Here is a 14892-nt window from a genome sequence, read left to right as displayed (position 1 = left end):
CCAGTTTCCCTTCTCTGAGATGGTGCTGGGGCATGGCTGAGGGCTTGAGTGCCTCAGGATCCATTCCCAGTGAGCACTGAGAACAAAGTGTCACAGTATTTGACTTTTCCATGCTGAGCTGTCATCCAGTGCTGTCCCAACAGCATTGTGCTTTCATGCTGCATTCCAGAGCATGCAGTGTAAAAATACCACTTCAATGGGTTTTAGCACAGCCTTCATATTTTCTCTGATATTTTGAACCAAACCCCTCCCCTCTGTTCCCAGATAATCATGAGCTGGGGCATGGGGTTACCACAGGTGGCCCAGAGGACATTCAGGGCCAGATGTTGTGCACAATGGATGAGGCCTGGCCAGGTGTTGGCTCCAGGCCCAGAGAACAGCCCTTGTCCCTGATGTCTGTAACAGTATAACTCCAGCCTGGCTCTTGTAGAGTCATTGCTTCAAGCTCTGGAAATGGGGTCAGTATCTCAGCTTGCCAGTGGCACCAGGCATGGGAGAACAGGCAGATCCTAGAGATCAGCCTGGGTGAGCATGGTAACACCTGAGCATTGTTTTAACCTTGTTACCTGAGTCTCCTGCTGATGACCCAGTATCTGTTTTGTTCTCTCAATGCCTCCTTTGCTTGCAGATGTGGTTCAGTCTTTTAGAGAACATTTTAACCTCCACAGCAAAATTTAAGCATCAGTTAGCTCAACACTGCAGCAAAACTGATTGCATCTATAAGCTGTGTGGACAGTTTTATTTTGGAATAAAAGTGCTTTATCTTGATATACCTCAAGTCAATAAAACACCCTTTGTGCTTTCCTGAAGCCAAGGAAGAGGAAAGATTTGCATATGCTGTGATATTATCACTGCAGTTGTCAACTGTTTTCTTTAATGGAAATTTAAATCAGGTTGCATAAATCAGTTTGCCTTAAAAAGCCTGGTCTCTCTTTCACTTCAAATTCAGTTTTACTGCTGCCATCACTGTGGTCTAGAAGACTGTAAGGGGTAGTTGCATGTTAATACAGAGAGAAGGATTTGTGGCTCAGACCTTTTACTTTACAGGATCTGCTGTGGTCCCCAGGACAGCATCATTCCTGAAGGGCAGCTTTTTTGAACTGTGGTTATTGTTTTTTCTTTGTCTAAGAGAGACATTTTTTTCTAATTCTGTTTGTTATCCTGTTTTTAAATCTTTTAGTGGAACTGTGTTGAAACCTAAAATAGGCCTTGCACAAAAAAACCAAACACACAGCAAATGCTAGAACTGCTCCCAAATGCATTATATAAACTCCAAATTTCTTCAGTACACTGCAATAAAAATTGTATTAGAAAAAATAACTACTCAAACATTTAATTACTTATTTTGCCTCCTACAGGTTAGGTGGTGGTCCTGATGATGCCAAGGAGATTATGCAGCACAAATTCTTTGCTGGCATTGTTTGGCAAGATGTATACGAGAAAAAGGTATTTATACAACTGTTCTCCCAAGGTGAATTGTAGCTGTGGATGTATCAAATGTTTCAAATTTTGTTGCTCTCTAAAGGTACACAGAAACCCTCCACAGAAAAGGTTTGTAGTTGTTTTTAGCAACAACTTAAAATACTGTGATCAGATTACTTCTGGATTTTTATTTTGCAGTGATAGGAGTATCTTTTAATGAGATACATGGTTTTATGGCTCAATAAATAGGATGTAATCAAAATAGCTTCCAAATTTAGGGAGTATATAAGCTTTTAAAATGCCTTTTTCTATGAACTCTTGCTGCCATTTCTTGCTGTTGACTGAAGCCTCCCTTGCAAGCCCAGAGTTGCTGTTGGTTCCTGAGCATCTGAAGCCAAACTTCCTTGAGGGAGTAGTAGAAAATGAGCTCTTCTTGCCCATTGCACTTTTCCTGCCCTTTCAATCTAATGTCAGCATTCAAGACAAGTCCAAAACTGGACTTACATCAATCCAAGCCTAATACTATTTTTTGTGTGTGACAAAGGACTGATATGATGTGTCTTCACTTGGTGGTATTTCTCATGGGTTTTCTTTGAGACCCACTGGGTTTGTTGGCTTTTCAGTGGGAGCTGAAGTCAAAGAGCCCAACCCTTCCTGTAAGAATGTGTTTCATCAGTTGTCTGTGCCTCAGTGCCCCTTCTTCTCAGATAACTCTTTCACACCTCCAAGATGCCCTGCTTTGTGCTCTAAGGGTGGTGTGCTGTTGTCCTCTCACTTCAGTTCTCAGCAGACACATTCTCATAGCACTCATGAAATGCAGCCAAATGTGAGTCTGCTGATTCAAGGCTCCCATCTACTGGTGCCACATGATCTCACTGAATCCCAGCCTTTCCTGATTTCCCTCCTTCCCCCAGCAGTCCCTCGTGGTATCAGATCTCATTTGATCTCTAAATGCAGTTTGGTTGTCCCTCCAGTTGGTGGGAGCAGGTAAGAAACTTGGCAGAAACTGAGTTCCCATATTGTAGTGCCTGTATACTGCTACAGAGAGGGCTCTGTTTCCTTCTTTTCTTTCATTTCCTCACAGGTCTGTGTGGCTAAAAGAACTGAGAAATCATAAAACAAGTTTTTGTGCCTTGAAAGTGTGGATAAGACATTAAAACCTCAGTCCTTTCAGAGCATCCCTTGAGGGAGAGCTGCATGCAGTCATGAGGGCAGGAGAGAGTTCCATGGAGTTTATTCAGTATAACATGAAAAGAAGATCTGAATTCTTATTTTAAACAGGAAGTTGTCCCCATTTTCACCCAGCTGACAAACTGAATGCTTGAGGGTTTGCTGGTTTTTTGCAGTTTAAGGTAAAAAGCTGACAGTGGGGCTCAAATATTTTGAGTAATTTGTCATTTGGTAGTAGTGTCAGTTCCCTGAACAGAAGAGAAATCACACAAGCTGGAGACAATATTTTATTTATCTACAGGACTGAGAAAGCCTTCATAAATTGTTCCATAGTGGTAAGGATTCTGAAAACTTATCAGGAAATTCCAAATACTTGCATCTTTAGAGAAAACTGTGTGCTGATTGAGACTATTCCTGACCTTGGCATATCCAAGGAGTCCAGATCCTGGCTTTGCTTGTGTCCCATTAGTGTTTGCATCTGAGGCAGGCACACTGTGCAAATGGAGAGCCTGTGAGTAGTTTCTGCCTACATTCTGGTGGTCCAAAGGGGGCCTTGCAGCATTTACCTAAAGTGCAGTCCCATGGATTAAAGGTGCATTTTGTCAGCTGCTGAGAGCTGTTTGTGTGCTAAGCCTGGTTCCCCACCATCTCCAGTAATGCTGGGTATTTGTATGAGTATGGGCTTGGGTAATCCAGAACATTTGCTTTGTAATTAAGCTTTTTGCAAACATAGCCTTGCTTTAAATTACAAGGAGCTTTGAATAACTGGAGTTGTCCCCCAGATTTAAAATGTTTATTAGCCTCACTTGGCAGAGTGCTGTCTGTCTCTGGTGCAGAGAAAGGTGCAGCTTAATTTGCAGTATTTTGCCCACCCACAAGCAAAACATACTCAGAGATTTTAATCACATGGAGATTTTTTTCAGGTCCCTTTTCTCTCTTAAACCAGCATGAGCCTGTGGGTACCAATGCAGGTCTGCAGCCGTGGGAGGCTACAGGTGGCACCTCCCTGCCAGTTGAACTGCAGAGCTCTTGCAGTGACAGCTTTCCAGTAAAGTGACATATTTGCTTGTTAAAGGCAGCGTTGGAGCTTTCTGCGGCTTCCCCTCTGTTTCCAGCTTAGTGCTCAGAATTTGACAGCGAGGGGGAAAAGATGTCTTGTGGGTGCATCATAATCTGTCTCAAGTTGCTTTTAACAGATAGTAAAATAAAAAGGAAAATGATCCAGGCAGTGCTAGCCCATTCTACATGTGTGCTGGCTTGGGATTGCTGCTCTGAGTGGCTCTAATGTGCTCAGTTCAGGTGGCTGCTGCAGTGCCCAAGCCCTAAATCACCCCGAGCTGTGCACAGCAAGCAGAGCAACTGGGGGCACTGTGAGTGCCAAAACCACCATTAGCTTAAAAGGACAGATAGAGCTGCACACACACACATGCACAGCCTGTCAAACCCAGGCTGCTTTGGGAAGTAGGCAGAAGCTGCTGCAAGGAGAGAGAGGCAATAGAGTTACATGAGGAAGAATCTTCCTGCTCCACAGGGCTTTTATATGTAATATGTTGGTATGATTTGATTGAGAAGTGTTATTAACATTATAATGTAAAGCATTCCCTCTTCAATAGCTTCAGGCGATGCAAGGCTCAGAGTAACTCCTGACTTTAGGATATCCTATTTCCTGTTCTTTTTTAAATTCAGGACATAAAGACCACTTCTGAGGATCTAATATTTTTTTTGTAAGGGTAATGTACCCAGCTCCTTTAAGCCATTCTTGGGCACAGAGAATTGTGAGTAACTGGGAAAAAAAGATGATGAATATATACTATAATTGGGCTCTCTTATAATGAACAGAGCTTTTATGCTTGTAAATTTTTAAGGATTGATTTTAAACAGTAAATGTTTCTTTGTATGTGGGAGCACTGGCATATGTATACATTACATTTCTTAATGTCTTTACATTGAAAATGAATGCATTTGATTGGATTGCTGTTTGTAAGACAGGACACTGTTAGGTGCTCTCAAAACAGATCAGAAAGACCATCCTGGTGATACGGAGATTGAAAGTTGACAAACAAATGATTCTTCACATCCAAGCAGGAGGTAGAGTTGGAGGTGGGGAAGAGGTATTTTGTGTATTCCAAGATTTGCTGATGTTTTCCAGGTAGTGATTTCTGTTGGCGTCGTTCTTGTTTGTACAAATGCAGGAGTGCATGTCTGGGGTCACTGCATAATTCCAGTTGGAGCAATTTACCATCCACCTTGCTAAACCTCTCCCTGCAGTTTTGGATTGGAAGCTTGAGGCTTCCTCAGTCATGCTCCTGAATTGCTGCCCGGTGTGGCTGTGCGCTATTAAAAGGCGGCCCCGCGTAACCCCGGTGGTGGGCGAGCAGGATCCCTGTCCCTGTGCACATCCTGGTTCTGCCCCCATGCAGGGGAAGGTGGGCAGGGTCTGAATCCTTCTCCAGTGCCCTCCAGAGTTGTCCACGTTCCAAGTGTGTGCATCTGTATGCAGCCAGCTCCCCGTCCCGCTTCCCCGGCGCGCTCCTCCTCCAGCCCCAGCCAGGCAGCTCCGCTCCATCTGGAGCTGCTCTCGCCAGAGCTTGCCTAGGTACACATGGAGGATTTCCAGCCTGTCTGCCCGAGTTTCAGGAATAAACCCCAACAAGTGCAGCTCCTGGTGTAGCAAGAGGAGGATGTTCACTGCTGACTGGGCTCAGGTTTTTGTAAGCACTCCAGGTTTTCGAAGTTCAGAGTTGACATCAAACTGCTTTTGGGGACTGTGGTATTTTCAGGGTCCTCCGTGGCAGGAAGGAATGATGAATCTGATTCCATGTTCTTAGAAGGCAAATTTATTATTTTATTATATTATATTCTATTAAAGAATACGATACTAAAACTATACTAAAGAATAGAGAAAGGATACTTACAGAAGGCTTAACAAGATACTAATGAAAACTTGCAACTTTCTCTAGAGTCCTGACACAGCCTGACTGTGATTGGTCATTAAGTCAAAGCAATTCACAAGTTGGATAAACAATCTCCAACCACATTCCAAAGCAGCACAACACAGGAGAAGCAAATGAGATAATATTGTTTTTCTTTTTCTCTGAGGCTTCTCAGCTTCCCAGGAGAAGAAATCCTGGTGAAGGGATTTTTCCAGAAAATAGGATAGTGACAGGGGACCAGGAATATTAAAGCTTAGTGTTGCCAGAACCTTGGCCTAGGTTCTGCTGGGTTGGTCAGACCTCCAGTGTGAGCTGCATGGGCACAGTAGCACTGTACCTGAAACTTCTTGGTGAATGTTACAGCCCTTGTGGTGACACACAGGATTAGCTGATAAGTTTCATATCACTAAGCATCTTTCTTAAAAATTTTCATCCTCCTTAAGCATAAATCTGACTAGATGAGGTTGACAATTTCCATATAATTATGTGGTGAACTAGTATGTGTTGTTATTTTTAGACACTGGTCAGCATGTTATTACTTGAAGAAATTTTAGGATTCTAAGTTTTCTTGGTGCCGTTAAATCCTAGAGAAAAAAAAAATGCCTTAAATGCCCCATAAAAAGTAAGTGCATACCTAAGTATTTTTTACTATTTATGCTTCCTTCTTTGTGAACTGGTGTTTTTTAGACATTTTAGGAAGATAGAAAAAGGCACTGTAGCTTATAACTGTATCAAGTTCTACTTGTTTCAAACAGCACTGCAAGAACCTGTAAAAATGGACACATTTTTTTTCTTTCCTTAGCTTGTACCTCCATTCAAGCCACAGGTTACATCTGAAACAGATACAAGATACTTTGATGAAGAATTTACAGCACAGATGATAACAATCACTCCTCCTGACCAAGGTAAAGGTTTTCCAAATGTTTCCCACTGTGTTCTCCATACCACCAGAAATAATTTGCTATGATGACTCTCTTCTACCCATATGAAAAATTATCAGTTTAAACTTGAGGGTTTTCCATATGCATTTGACCAAGAAGTTGGTAAAATTAAAAACCTGCTTAATAAGAGTGAAATTATTTGTACTGTGGTCTTTTCCAAATTTGCACACCCCCACTGGAAATCAGTGATAAAAATGTTTGGCTCATATACATATCCACACATACTGTGTATATGCAAGCACTCAGTTGAGCATGGGCTAATGTCCCATCAAAATATTGTATTTTTGTGATAACTGAGCATGTTTGATGCTCTAAAATAGCAATTGCCAAAAATTCAGAACAGTGAGTGTGGATTTAAGCAATGCAGCTCCTAGCAATTTTAAATGGACATCTGAACATCTATTTTCTGAAATAACTTTACCATGCATTATCTTATTGTTGATTTGCTGAAAATAAAAAGGTAGCAAATGTTGCCTAATGTTTTTTATTCCTCTTTCAGATGACAGCATGGATTGTGTAGATAATGAGAGAAGACCTCATTTTCCTCAGTTCTCCTACTCAGCCAGTGGAACCGCTTAATGTTTTGCCATTCAGAAACAAAACAGACTGCATTTTGGGGACCTTACTTCAATGGACACTAGAGAACTTTCTATATTATCAAGTTACAAACTGTGTTTGTATTACGACTTAGATGAATTTGTAGGAAGCCTCACAGATTCTGTATTTAAAACAATTCTTAATGCGTTTTTGAGAAGGAGAACAAATCCATTCTTTAAGTATTATGTCAAGGCTTTTATGCTGAATCACCATAGGTTTTTAAGAATATACACCAAAACTGTTTACTTTAGAAATAATTAAGGTATTCAACATATCAGCAACTCTGACCAGAAAATCCCCTTATTTTATTTATTTCATACAGTTCATTATCTAAATACAGAATCTGCACTCTGATCAATTAGATTTATATAGGAAGATATAAGACTTTAGTAGCTAGTGCAATAATATAAGCAACAAAGTGAACAAACTCTGGAGGGTTAAGGTTCAAACTCATTTTGGACAGCAGTGAAATGTCATCCAACTCCAGAAAACCAACTATAGGAACAGCATTAATGGCCTCAGTGAGGTAAATCAAAAAGCAAAAGTTATTTTTGTTATAACATCTGCTACAAGACATTACATATCAAACTGAATCCGGTGGGATTGCCACACCGTACAGATGAGTATTTCATTCTAAGCAGTGCATTTAATGATTCCGTTTGCATAGAATCTAGGAATACTTCATAGGATTGGCTTCTCAGAACCTAGAAAACGCTTGATTTACCAATCTAATATGAAAGGCAACAACACAAAATCACCCACTTCCACCACTGTACAGAAATACCACACAGGTCTAAGTGAGAATCATCCTCATGAGCGAGTCAGCCAGACACGAGTTCATTTGGCACTGAAGTAATGACTTGTTGCCGCTTTTTTTTTTTTTTTTTTTTACGAAAAGATATATGAATATATATAAACACTTAATGAATTTTTGCATCATGCCAGATCATTTCTTCTTTCTTGAGTGTGCATTAAAGGTATCAACCAACAGTTCATGGTGCCTTCTCACTCTTGAAGATTCAGTTTAACAGTGTTTCCCATGTATAAAAAAAACTAGGTTGAAACTTCATATGTGTTTGAATAATAATGGTGTTCAAAAAGTGAACTCTTTTTTTGTTTTTCATTTTTAATCTTAGTGGGAAATTCCCCACACCCTATTTTTGTTGTATCATGTTTCTTTGTAATTTTCATAAAAGCAGTCTTATTCTGTCTCTGCTGCAAATAAAGTTATTCCATTGTAGGTTGCGTTCTTTAAATTGCGCTTTTTTTTTTGCTTTTTCATTCTCTTGACTGTATAAAAAATGATGACATGTATTCCAGTTAAGTAGCATTTAATATTTTTATTTGAAAGGAATTATATTATGAAAACCCTCCCTTCCCCTCTCCATCAGACACTGCTGTGTGCTTGCACAGAGAGCCCATCATCCTGACTTTTTTTAACAACATTCAACTCTAGTATTTTTACTCATGATATGAAAATTTCCCTCCAAATACTTAAATAAAATTGCTTTAACGAGTTAGGTTCTTATGTCTTGTGGTAGGAGCCTTCTGAATTTATAGAGATGCAACAACTGCTCCAGTTTCTCAAGTGTGATGTGCATATCACTGAGGGATTCAGGTTGTTCTGTTCCTCCTCAGTTGTTTCATCTCTGTGCTGATCATTATGCAAAGATAATTTTGGAAAACGCTTGTTCAGAGAAAAGCAACCTGTGCCAGGAATAAATTGTCTTGAGGTGAATGAGGACTGGCCTTGTTTTGCTGCCCTCCTGGTGCCAGCAAAAGGCCCTGATCTGCAAAGGTATTTCTGTTCCACCACCCAGGCCAGCCTGTGCTGCACAATCTCCAACACTCTCCAGGCACTAATGTTAATCACAGTTGGGAGGTGCTTACAGGAGGCTGGAATGTCCCTTTTCAAACAAGAATACAAAGAACAAGATATGAACATCCAAGAACAACTGCAGTGTGCTTCAGAATAAGCAGCAGGAACTGCAGCTGTGGTAAGCCGTTAAACATCCAGCACGTTTTTTGGTTCAAAGAATAAGCTGTAATTCCCAGTGCAATTTACTGTGTGTTTGTGCAAGGGGGAAGGGGAAGAAGAGATCTGCGTCTCTGTAGGACTGGTGCTGGACAGCCTGTCCCATTCAGCAAGTCTGATCTATCTGCTCTCCCTCCTTTGCTTCCAAGCCTTCATCTACATCTCCAGCCAGCCCAGGGACCAAGTCCAAGGAAACTCTTCTGCAAGTCTACAAGTCTTGACAAGTTCTGAACCAACACAGCTTTGTGCATCCAAATATAGGCAACACTACTGAGCAAAGGTTACCATTATCTGCCCCAGGAAAATCTGCTGTGTCAAGTTCAGGAGCAGGCATGGATCAGGTTGTTTTGTTGAGGCTGATTATGTCTCAATGTTTTTCTGCCAGTTGTTGCTGATGGATTGTGTTAATTCCCTTATATATTAAAAAAAAAAAAAACCAGCTGCCAGAAATCTCTGAATCTTAATATTGTTAGCAACTGAGAGCTGTGAGGGCCACACCTGAATGCTGGACACATTCCCTCATTTTGCCAGTGATTGTTCTAAATGCCTTACTTGTCCATAATTGAATGGTTATGGCTGTTACCAGCTGTATATCTGCAAACATCAAATGTGTTCTTTACATTTTTAACACAGCAAATCCTACTGCAAAAACCTGTGACCTGTGTCATTCATCTCAGATTCTTTTTGTACTGTATATGCAGACTGCTTAACTCTTACATGTTTCTTTAGCTCTTTGATTTGAAACCTCAGAACTTTTCTAACAGTTGTCTACAGCCAGAACCTCCCCATTTTTTCTTCTGGCATTGAAAAATGTCATCTTGCTGAGGTGTTGCACATTGCAGCAAAGCTGGTGCATCCCAGGTTTTGAGCACCAATAGTGGATCTATGTTACAGCCCAGGAATGTTGTTGTAAATTTGAACTTGGAGAAAAACAGGGAGAAAGCCCCTTGGCAAGAGCACATGGGTAAGTTCTCTGTGTGCCTGTGACTGCAGTGTGGAACTGAGGACAGCTGGGCAGTGGCTGAAACAGATCCACTCTGAGTGCTGCTTGGGGTTGAGACATGGGCTGGAGCCAGGTAATTCTGCAAATTCCATTTTATACTCCCTGGTGTAACTAAAGCATCCAGTACAATCCCATTAGGATATGACAGGCTGTTCTCCCTTTGAAGTGGATGAAGATAACTCTGGTTCATAGCATTCCAAACTTTGCTCAAACTGTGACCTCTGCCCCCCACCCCCCCCCAGTACAATAAGCAGCTTTTTCTTCATTTTTCTTTCTGCACCTTCACTCCTCCAGCAGGTGACCTCCACCTGCTCTCCATCTCTCATACTTGCCTTGAGTTCTAGCTGTTTTTTTTGAATTTGTTCACAGCTTTCCACCTGAGAAACAAATTATTATAGTTTTGGAGGTCTGGGGGCAAAACCTTGCCTGGATTGTTTGAATTGGACGGTCTTTGTTTTAACTAGTGGGAAATTTTTGTCTGCTGCTTTGGATTGTGCCCATGTGTTGAAGTGCTCAGTACACCAGCACTGTTTTCATACCCCTGAATGTTTGTGGGGCCTTCTCAATCTTTGTCAGAGAAAATACCCTTTGCTTCTTAGAGAGCACATGCCAGAACAGATTTTTATCTCCAGTAGCTGGCGGTAGGATGGTGGTCTCAGATCAGAAGTCACAGCCCACAGTGGGCGTGCAAACTCCAAGGAGAGAGAGGTGCAGAGGGGGAGCCCACACACAGAAAGTGCCCATGCAAGTTGTACAGATGTGCCTGAGAAGTTTGGGAAATGATGATTTAGCAGGTCCAGTTTATTTCACTTTTTTTAGAAGAGCTTCAGAGGTAAAAACAAAATTGAAGAAACAGGCGAATGTAAAGGATCCTGTTTCTTCAGCGTCGCAAATGAGTGTTTGTTTTCCACTTTGAGCTCAATTTTTGTAATAACAGGGAGGTTAATTGCCACGAGGAGTAGCAGGCAAGGAACACACAGTGCCTGTAGTGAGCAGGGTTATTGTCCCCCTGCAGCTGAGAGTGCAGCCGTGTGCCCGCTCCCTGCTGCAGCATATGCTGCATTCTAATCAGCTGGTGGCCTCTTGCTCTCTGCCCAAAATCATTTTCAACAAATGCAATTTGTTACAGTAGTTCCTGCTTGACACTTTTTAAATTTTCTGTAACTGATGGTCGCCACCCTGGTTTTGTGAGCGTGGTGGGTTCCTAAGGACCAAATCAAGGTATTCATGTGTAAAAACTCCACTTCCCTCTGTGGTTTTTCAGCCTGCACATAGCTCAGTTCTGTTTCCCGTTTGCTGAAGTGCTGCTTCACATGGGTTTTTTTTTGCCTGTAACTGGGTTTTTTTGCCTCCTCCCAAAGACGGGCTTTGTGTTAAATGTTACCCTGTTTTCCACACTTTGTTAATGTGTTTAGTCAGGTTACTGTAACTGCTTCTAATGCTGCATTTCACTGGGGCTTTGAATTTGTTTCCCGAAGATAAATGGCAACGCAGCATTTGCTTTATTTTCTGGATTATGAAGGTCTTTCAACTTCTCTACAAATTATTACATTCATCCTGCAGAAGATATAATTATTTTTATGCTGGAGTCAAAAGTCTTCACAGAGGACACACAAACTCTTCCCAAACACTGTGATCTTTAGTTATTGGTAAACTCCCTGTATCTATTCCTTTGTGCTGCTGTGTCCTTACAGTACTGATGCTGTTGCCCAGGAAGTTGTGTAGTACTGAAAAAAAATCAATATCAGAACAAAAAATAGTGATTGTGATCTTCAGCAGAGTGCCAGAGAGTTCATAGAAATTGGATTAAAATGAACATGAAATCCATTCTTAAACATGCTGGACTCGATGGTCCTTGTGGGTCCCTTCCAGCTTGGTTTATTCTGGGATTCTGTGCCCCTACTCTGCATTAGGACTTACTGCACTTTAGAGGCTCCTTACTCTTTTTATTTTAATTTATTGGGACACAGATCTGACTGCAGAGAACAATTCCAGCACCATCTCCCACACACAGGACTGGAGTTCATACGGCATTTGAGTGATTTTTTTTTTTCCTAAATAGCTAATGAACTTTTTTCACATACTTGATAAATCGCTCCAGTGACTTTTAAAGGCTTTATAGATGTGCAGAAAGATCAGAACATTAGCCCTTCAATGAACTTCCAGAACAAAAATGGAGTGATATTGTTAGGATGGTTGCAGCACATGGTAAATTTTCCATATGATATCTTTGGCTGTTGTGATTGTTCCTTATTCTGATAAGATTGGGAGAAATGAAACTAAACAGGTAGACAGGAATACCTGGTGCCCATTCAGTAATGAGTGTAGAATGAAACTGAGTAAAAAGCAGAGAGAACAAAGTCTCTTGGAGCAGCTGCAGATTGGAAAGTTGCAGAGGAAAGAAAGTGGAAGAAAGCGGAACAAAATGTACTTATTTACGCAGGTGAGGTCATAAATTTAATGTGTAACTAAGATAAGGGATTAAACTTAGTATCTCCCTTTACCTGATTGTAAAACTTAGAATCAGGTTACCTCTCCAAAGTTTTACTTTCTGTGGTGACTTGCTCAACGTGAAGGAAGTGGGGATCAAAGGTGGCTGCTTGGTATTTAAAATGATATTTTTTAAAATTCCCGTAAGTGGCAAAGGGAGTTGCAATGAGGGCGATGCTTCCTGCACTGCCCAGTGATTTTTCAGGTAACTTTGAGAAACCTCTCACAGCTGTGCCTTGCTTGAGGTGGGAGAGGCATCCCAGCAGTGCAGGAAAGCACCGAGTTTGGCTGGAGGTCGGTGTGTGAGTGGCACGGAGCTGTCTGGGGTTCCCCTCTGCAGAACAGTTGTGTCAGCTTTCTTTTCAGATCACTGACAGTAACTTGGCCTTTATTAGCAATCTCTCTATAATCTCACCTCACAAGAAAGGAGAAGTCAACAAGGACACCTCAGACAGGGAGAAAACCCTGGATATAAATCCATGTATTTTCCCAGCGGGTTCAGCTGCAGTTTCTCTGAGCAGCACTGGATCCAGGCACGCAGGCTGGTGGAGCCCCAAGCACCCGAGGCTGCTGCACAGGAAGGCTGGAGCAGCACAAAGAAGCTTCCAACTCCCCATCTGGAAAAGCCCCCACAGGAGCACAGGCAATGGCAATGCCATCTGTCTTCTGCTGAGCAGAGCTCCTCTCCTGGGAGCAGGAAAAGCTGGCACATGGAGGTGGGCTTTCGGTTCCCTGCTGCACAGAGGTTGGACGCAGATTGCTGGGTGGTACCTGTAGACACCAGCCTGCACTACTGAGTTCCTTTTCCCTGTTTTTCAGGGTTTTTCTTTTTCAGAATTCCAGTTCTCTTTATTTGCCTTTTGCCTTATGACATCATTCTCCTATCTATGCCCAGCAGACAAGGAACAATGGATTCCTTCGTCCTCTTCTCCCTTGCTTTCATTCTTTTTTGTGCCTTACCCTGTCTCTCATCTTCTGCCTTCTAGAAGGGTGTGTTATCAACTGACAGAATATCTCTTTAAATAATTATTTTCCTCATGCTGGATGTTCCTTGGATCACTGTGGAGACCTCCTCTGACCCCAATCCATAGGAACACTTACACTGTCTGTACAGAGCAGGTCCTCAAGGTTCATCTTGACTGGTGTATTTTGGCATAAAATACTGGCCTAAACAAAGAAAAGAGCAAGTCTCCCATTGAGTTTTAAAGTGATTTCCTATTCCTATTGGTATTTTTAATATCAATTCTGCTGCAGATAAGAGGAGGAGATAAGTGCCCAGTGCCTTGTGTCACACACTGTTTCTGCTTTAGTAGAGTTAGAAAGGAATTTGGTTACCTACCCCTTACTGTCTGGCATCCATTTCTGTTACTGGACATACCTAAATTTGTGTGAACCTGATAAATATAAAAAACCTGGGGAAAACAAAACAGAAAATTTGTCTGCCCTTTATCTCACTTTGCTTTGCTTTGTGGTATGAACTATCAAGTTTAACCTATCTAGAGTTCTCTAAAAATGTAGAGTTAAGTACCTGATAAGACACTAACTGAAAATTGCTGATGGAAAATATTTACATCTTCTCTTTAAAACTCTTACAAACACTTAAGAACTCATTAAAATGTGGGAAACTAAACCCAAGCTACTTCAGCATCCTCAAGTTCACAGCTTCAGTCTGCAGCCTGTATATCCTGAGACCAATTTACCCACTTTTCTAGGTGTGAAAGGCTTGCAGTCCAACTCAACAATATTGATAAATCTCTTGGAACTCGAGACTTAATGCTGTCTTTTCCCATCCTACTGCAGAACCAGGGAAAGCTTCCCCTCTCTGGCAGCCAGCCCACATTATCCCCTGGGTACCCACTGATCTCATCTTCTAAGAGGAACTGAGAGGGAATTCCTGCCAGGCAGCTCTGTGGAAGTTGCCCAAGAAGTTTTAACACCCTATTCCTGGATGATATTGTCCCATCCTATAGTTACCCTGCTTGGCTCCAGCTAGTCTGCAGATGCAGGTTCAAAATAAAATCAACCTCCATCCTGCTCCCTCCCCCCTTATTTGGGCAGCTAAGTGAAATCCAAACATATGGACTCCATAAATCCTTTGTAAATGGTCTCGTGTGAAACACTCAGCCAAAGCCATGGTTATCATTAAACAAATAATGACAGCACTGGAACAGAACACGAATTACACACGGGGCAGATCCTCAGCTGTGCAGCCCAGTTTGCCCAGTGACACCAGGCTCACTGACACTGGTCCCTTGGTGTTGGTGCTGCCTGCTATGAAACCAGCCTGGAACCCACACAATC

At 41.8% G+C, this 14892-nt stretch overlaps 1 protein-coding gene across 2 annotated transcripts in view; it reads left to right on the top strand.

Moving 5' to 3' along the window:
• The window catches only part of AKT1 (AKT serine/threonine kinase 1), a 78261-nt gene extending 69958 nt beyond the window's left edge, over positions 1-8303 (top strand). For both annotated transcript variants that reach the window (XM_059474069.1, XM_059474070.1), the window contains exons 12-14: positions 1359-1446; positions 6328-6430; positions 6966-8303. In XM_059474069.1, coding sequence (XP_059330052.1) covers positions 1359-1446; positions 6328-6430; positions 6966-7045 — 271 coding nt within the window. In that variant the 3' untranslated portion in view covers positions 7046-8303. The remainder of the gene's footprint in view (positions 1-1358; positions 1447-6327; positions 6431-6965) is intronic.
• The last annotated feature ends 6589 nt before the right edge of the window (positions 8304-14892 follow it).

This window comes from Ammospiza nelsoni, chromosome 6 (assembly GCF_027579445.1).
Source record: "Ammospiza nelsoni isolate bAmmNel1 chromosome 6, bAmmNel1.pri, whole genome shotgun sequence".
Lineage (NCBI taxonomy): Eukaryota > Metazoa > Chordata > Aves > Passeriformes > Passerellidae > Ammospiza > Ammospiza nelsoni.
Note: the sequence above shows the minus strand (reverse complement) of the source record. Positions and strands in the feature narration are given on the sequence as shown.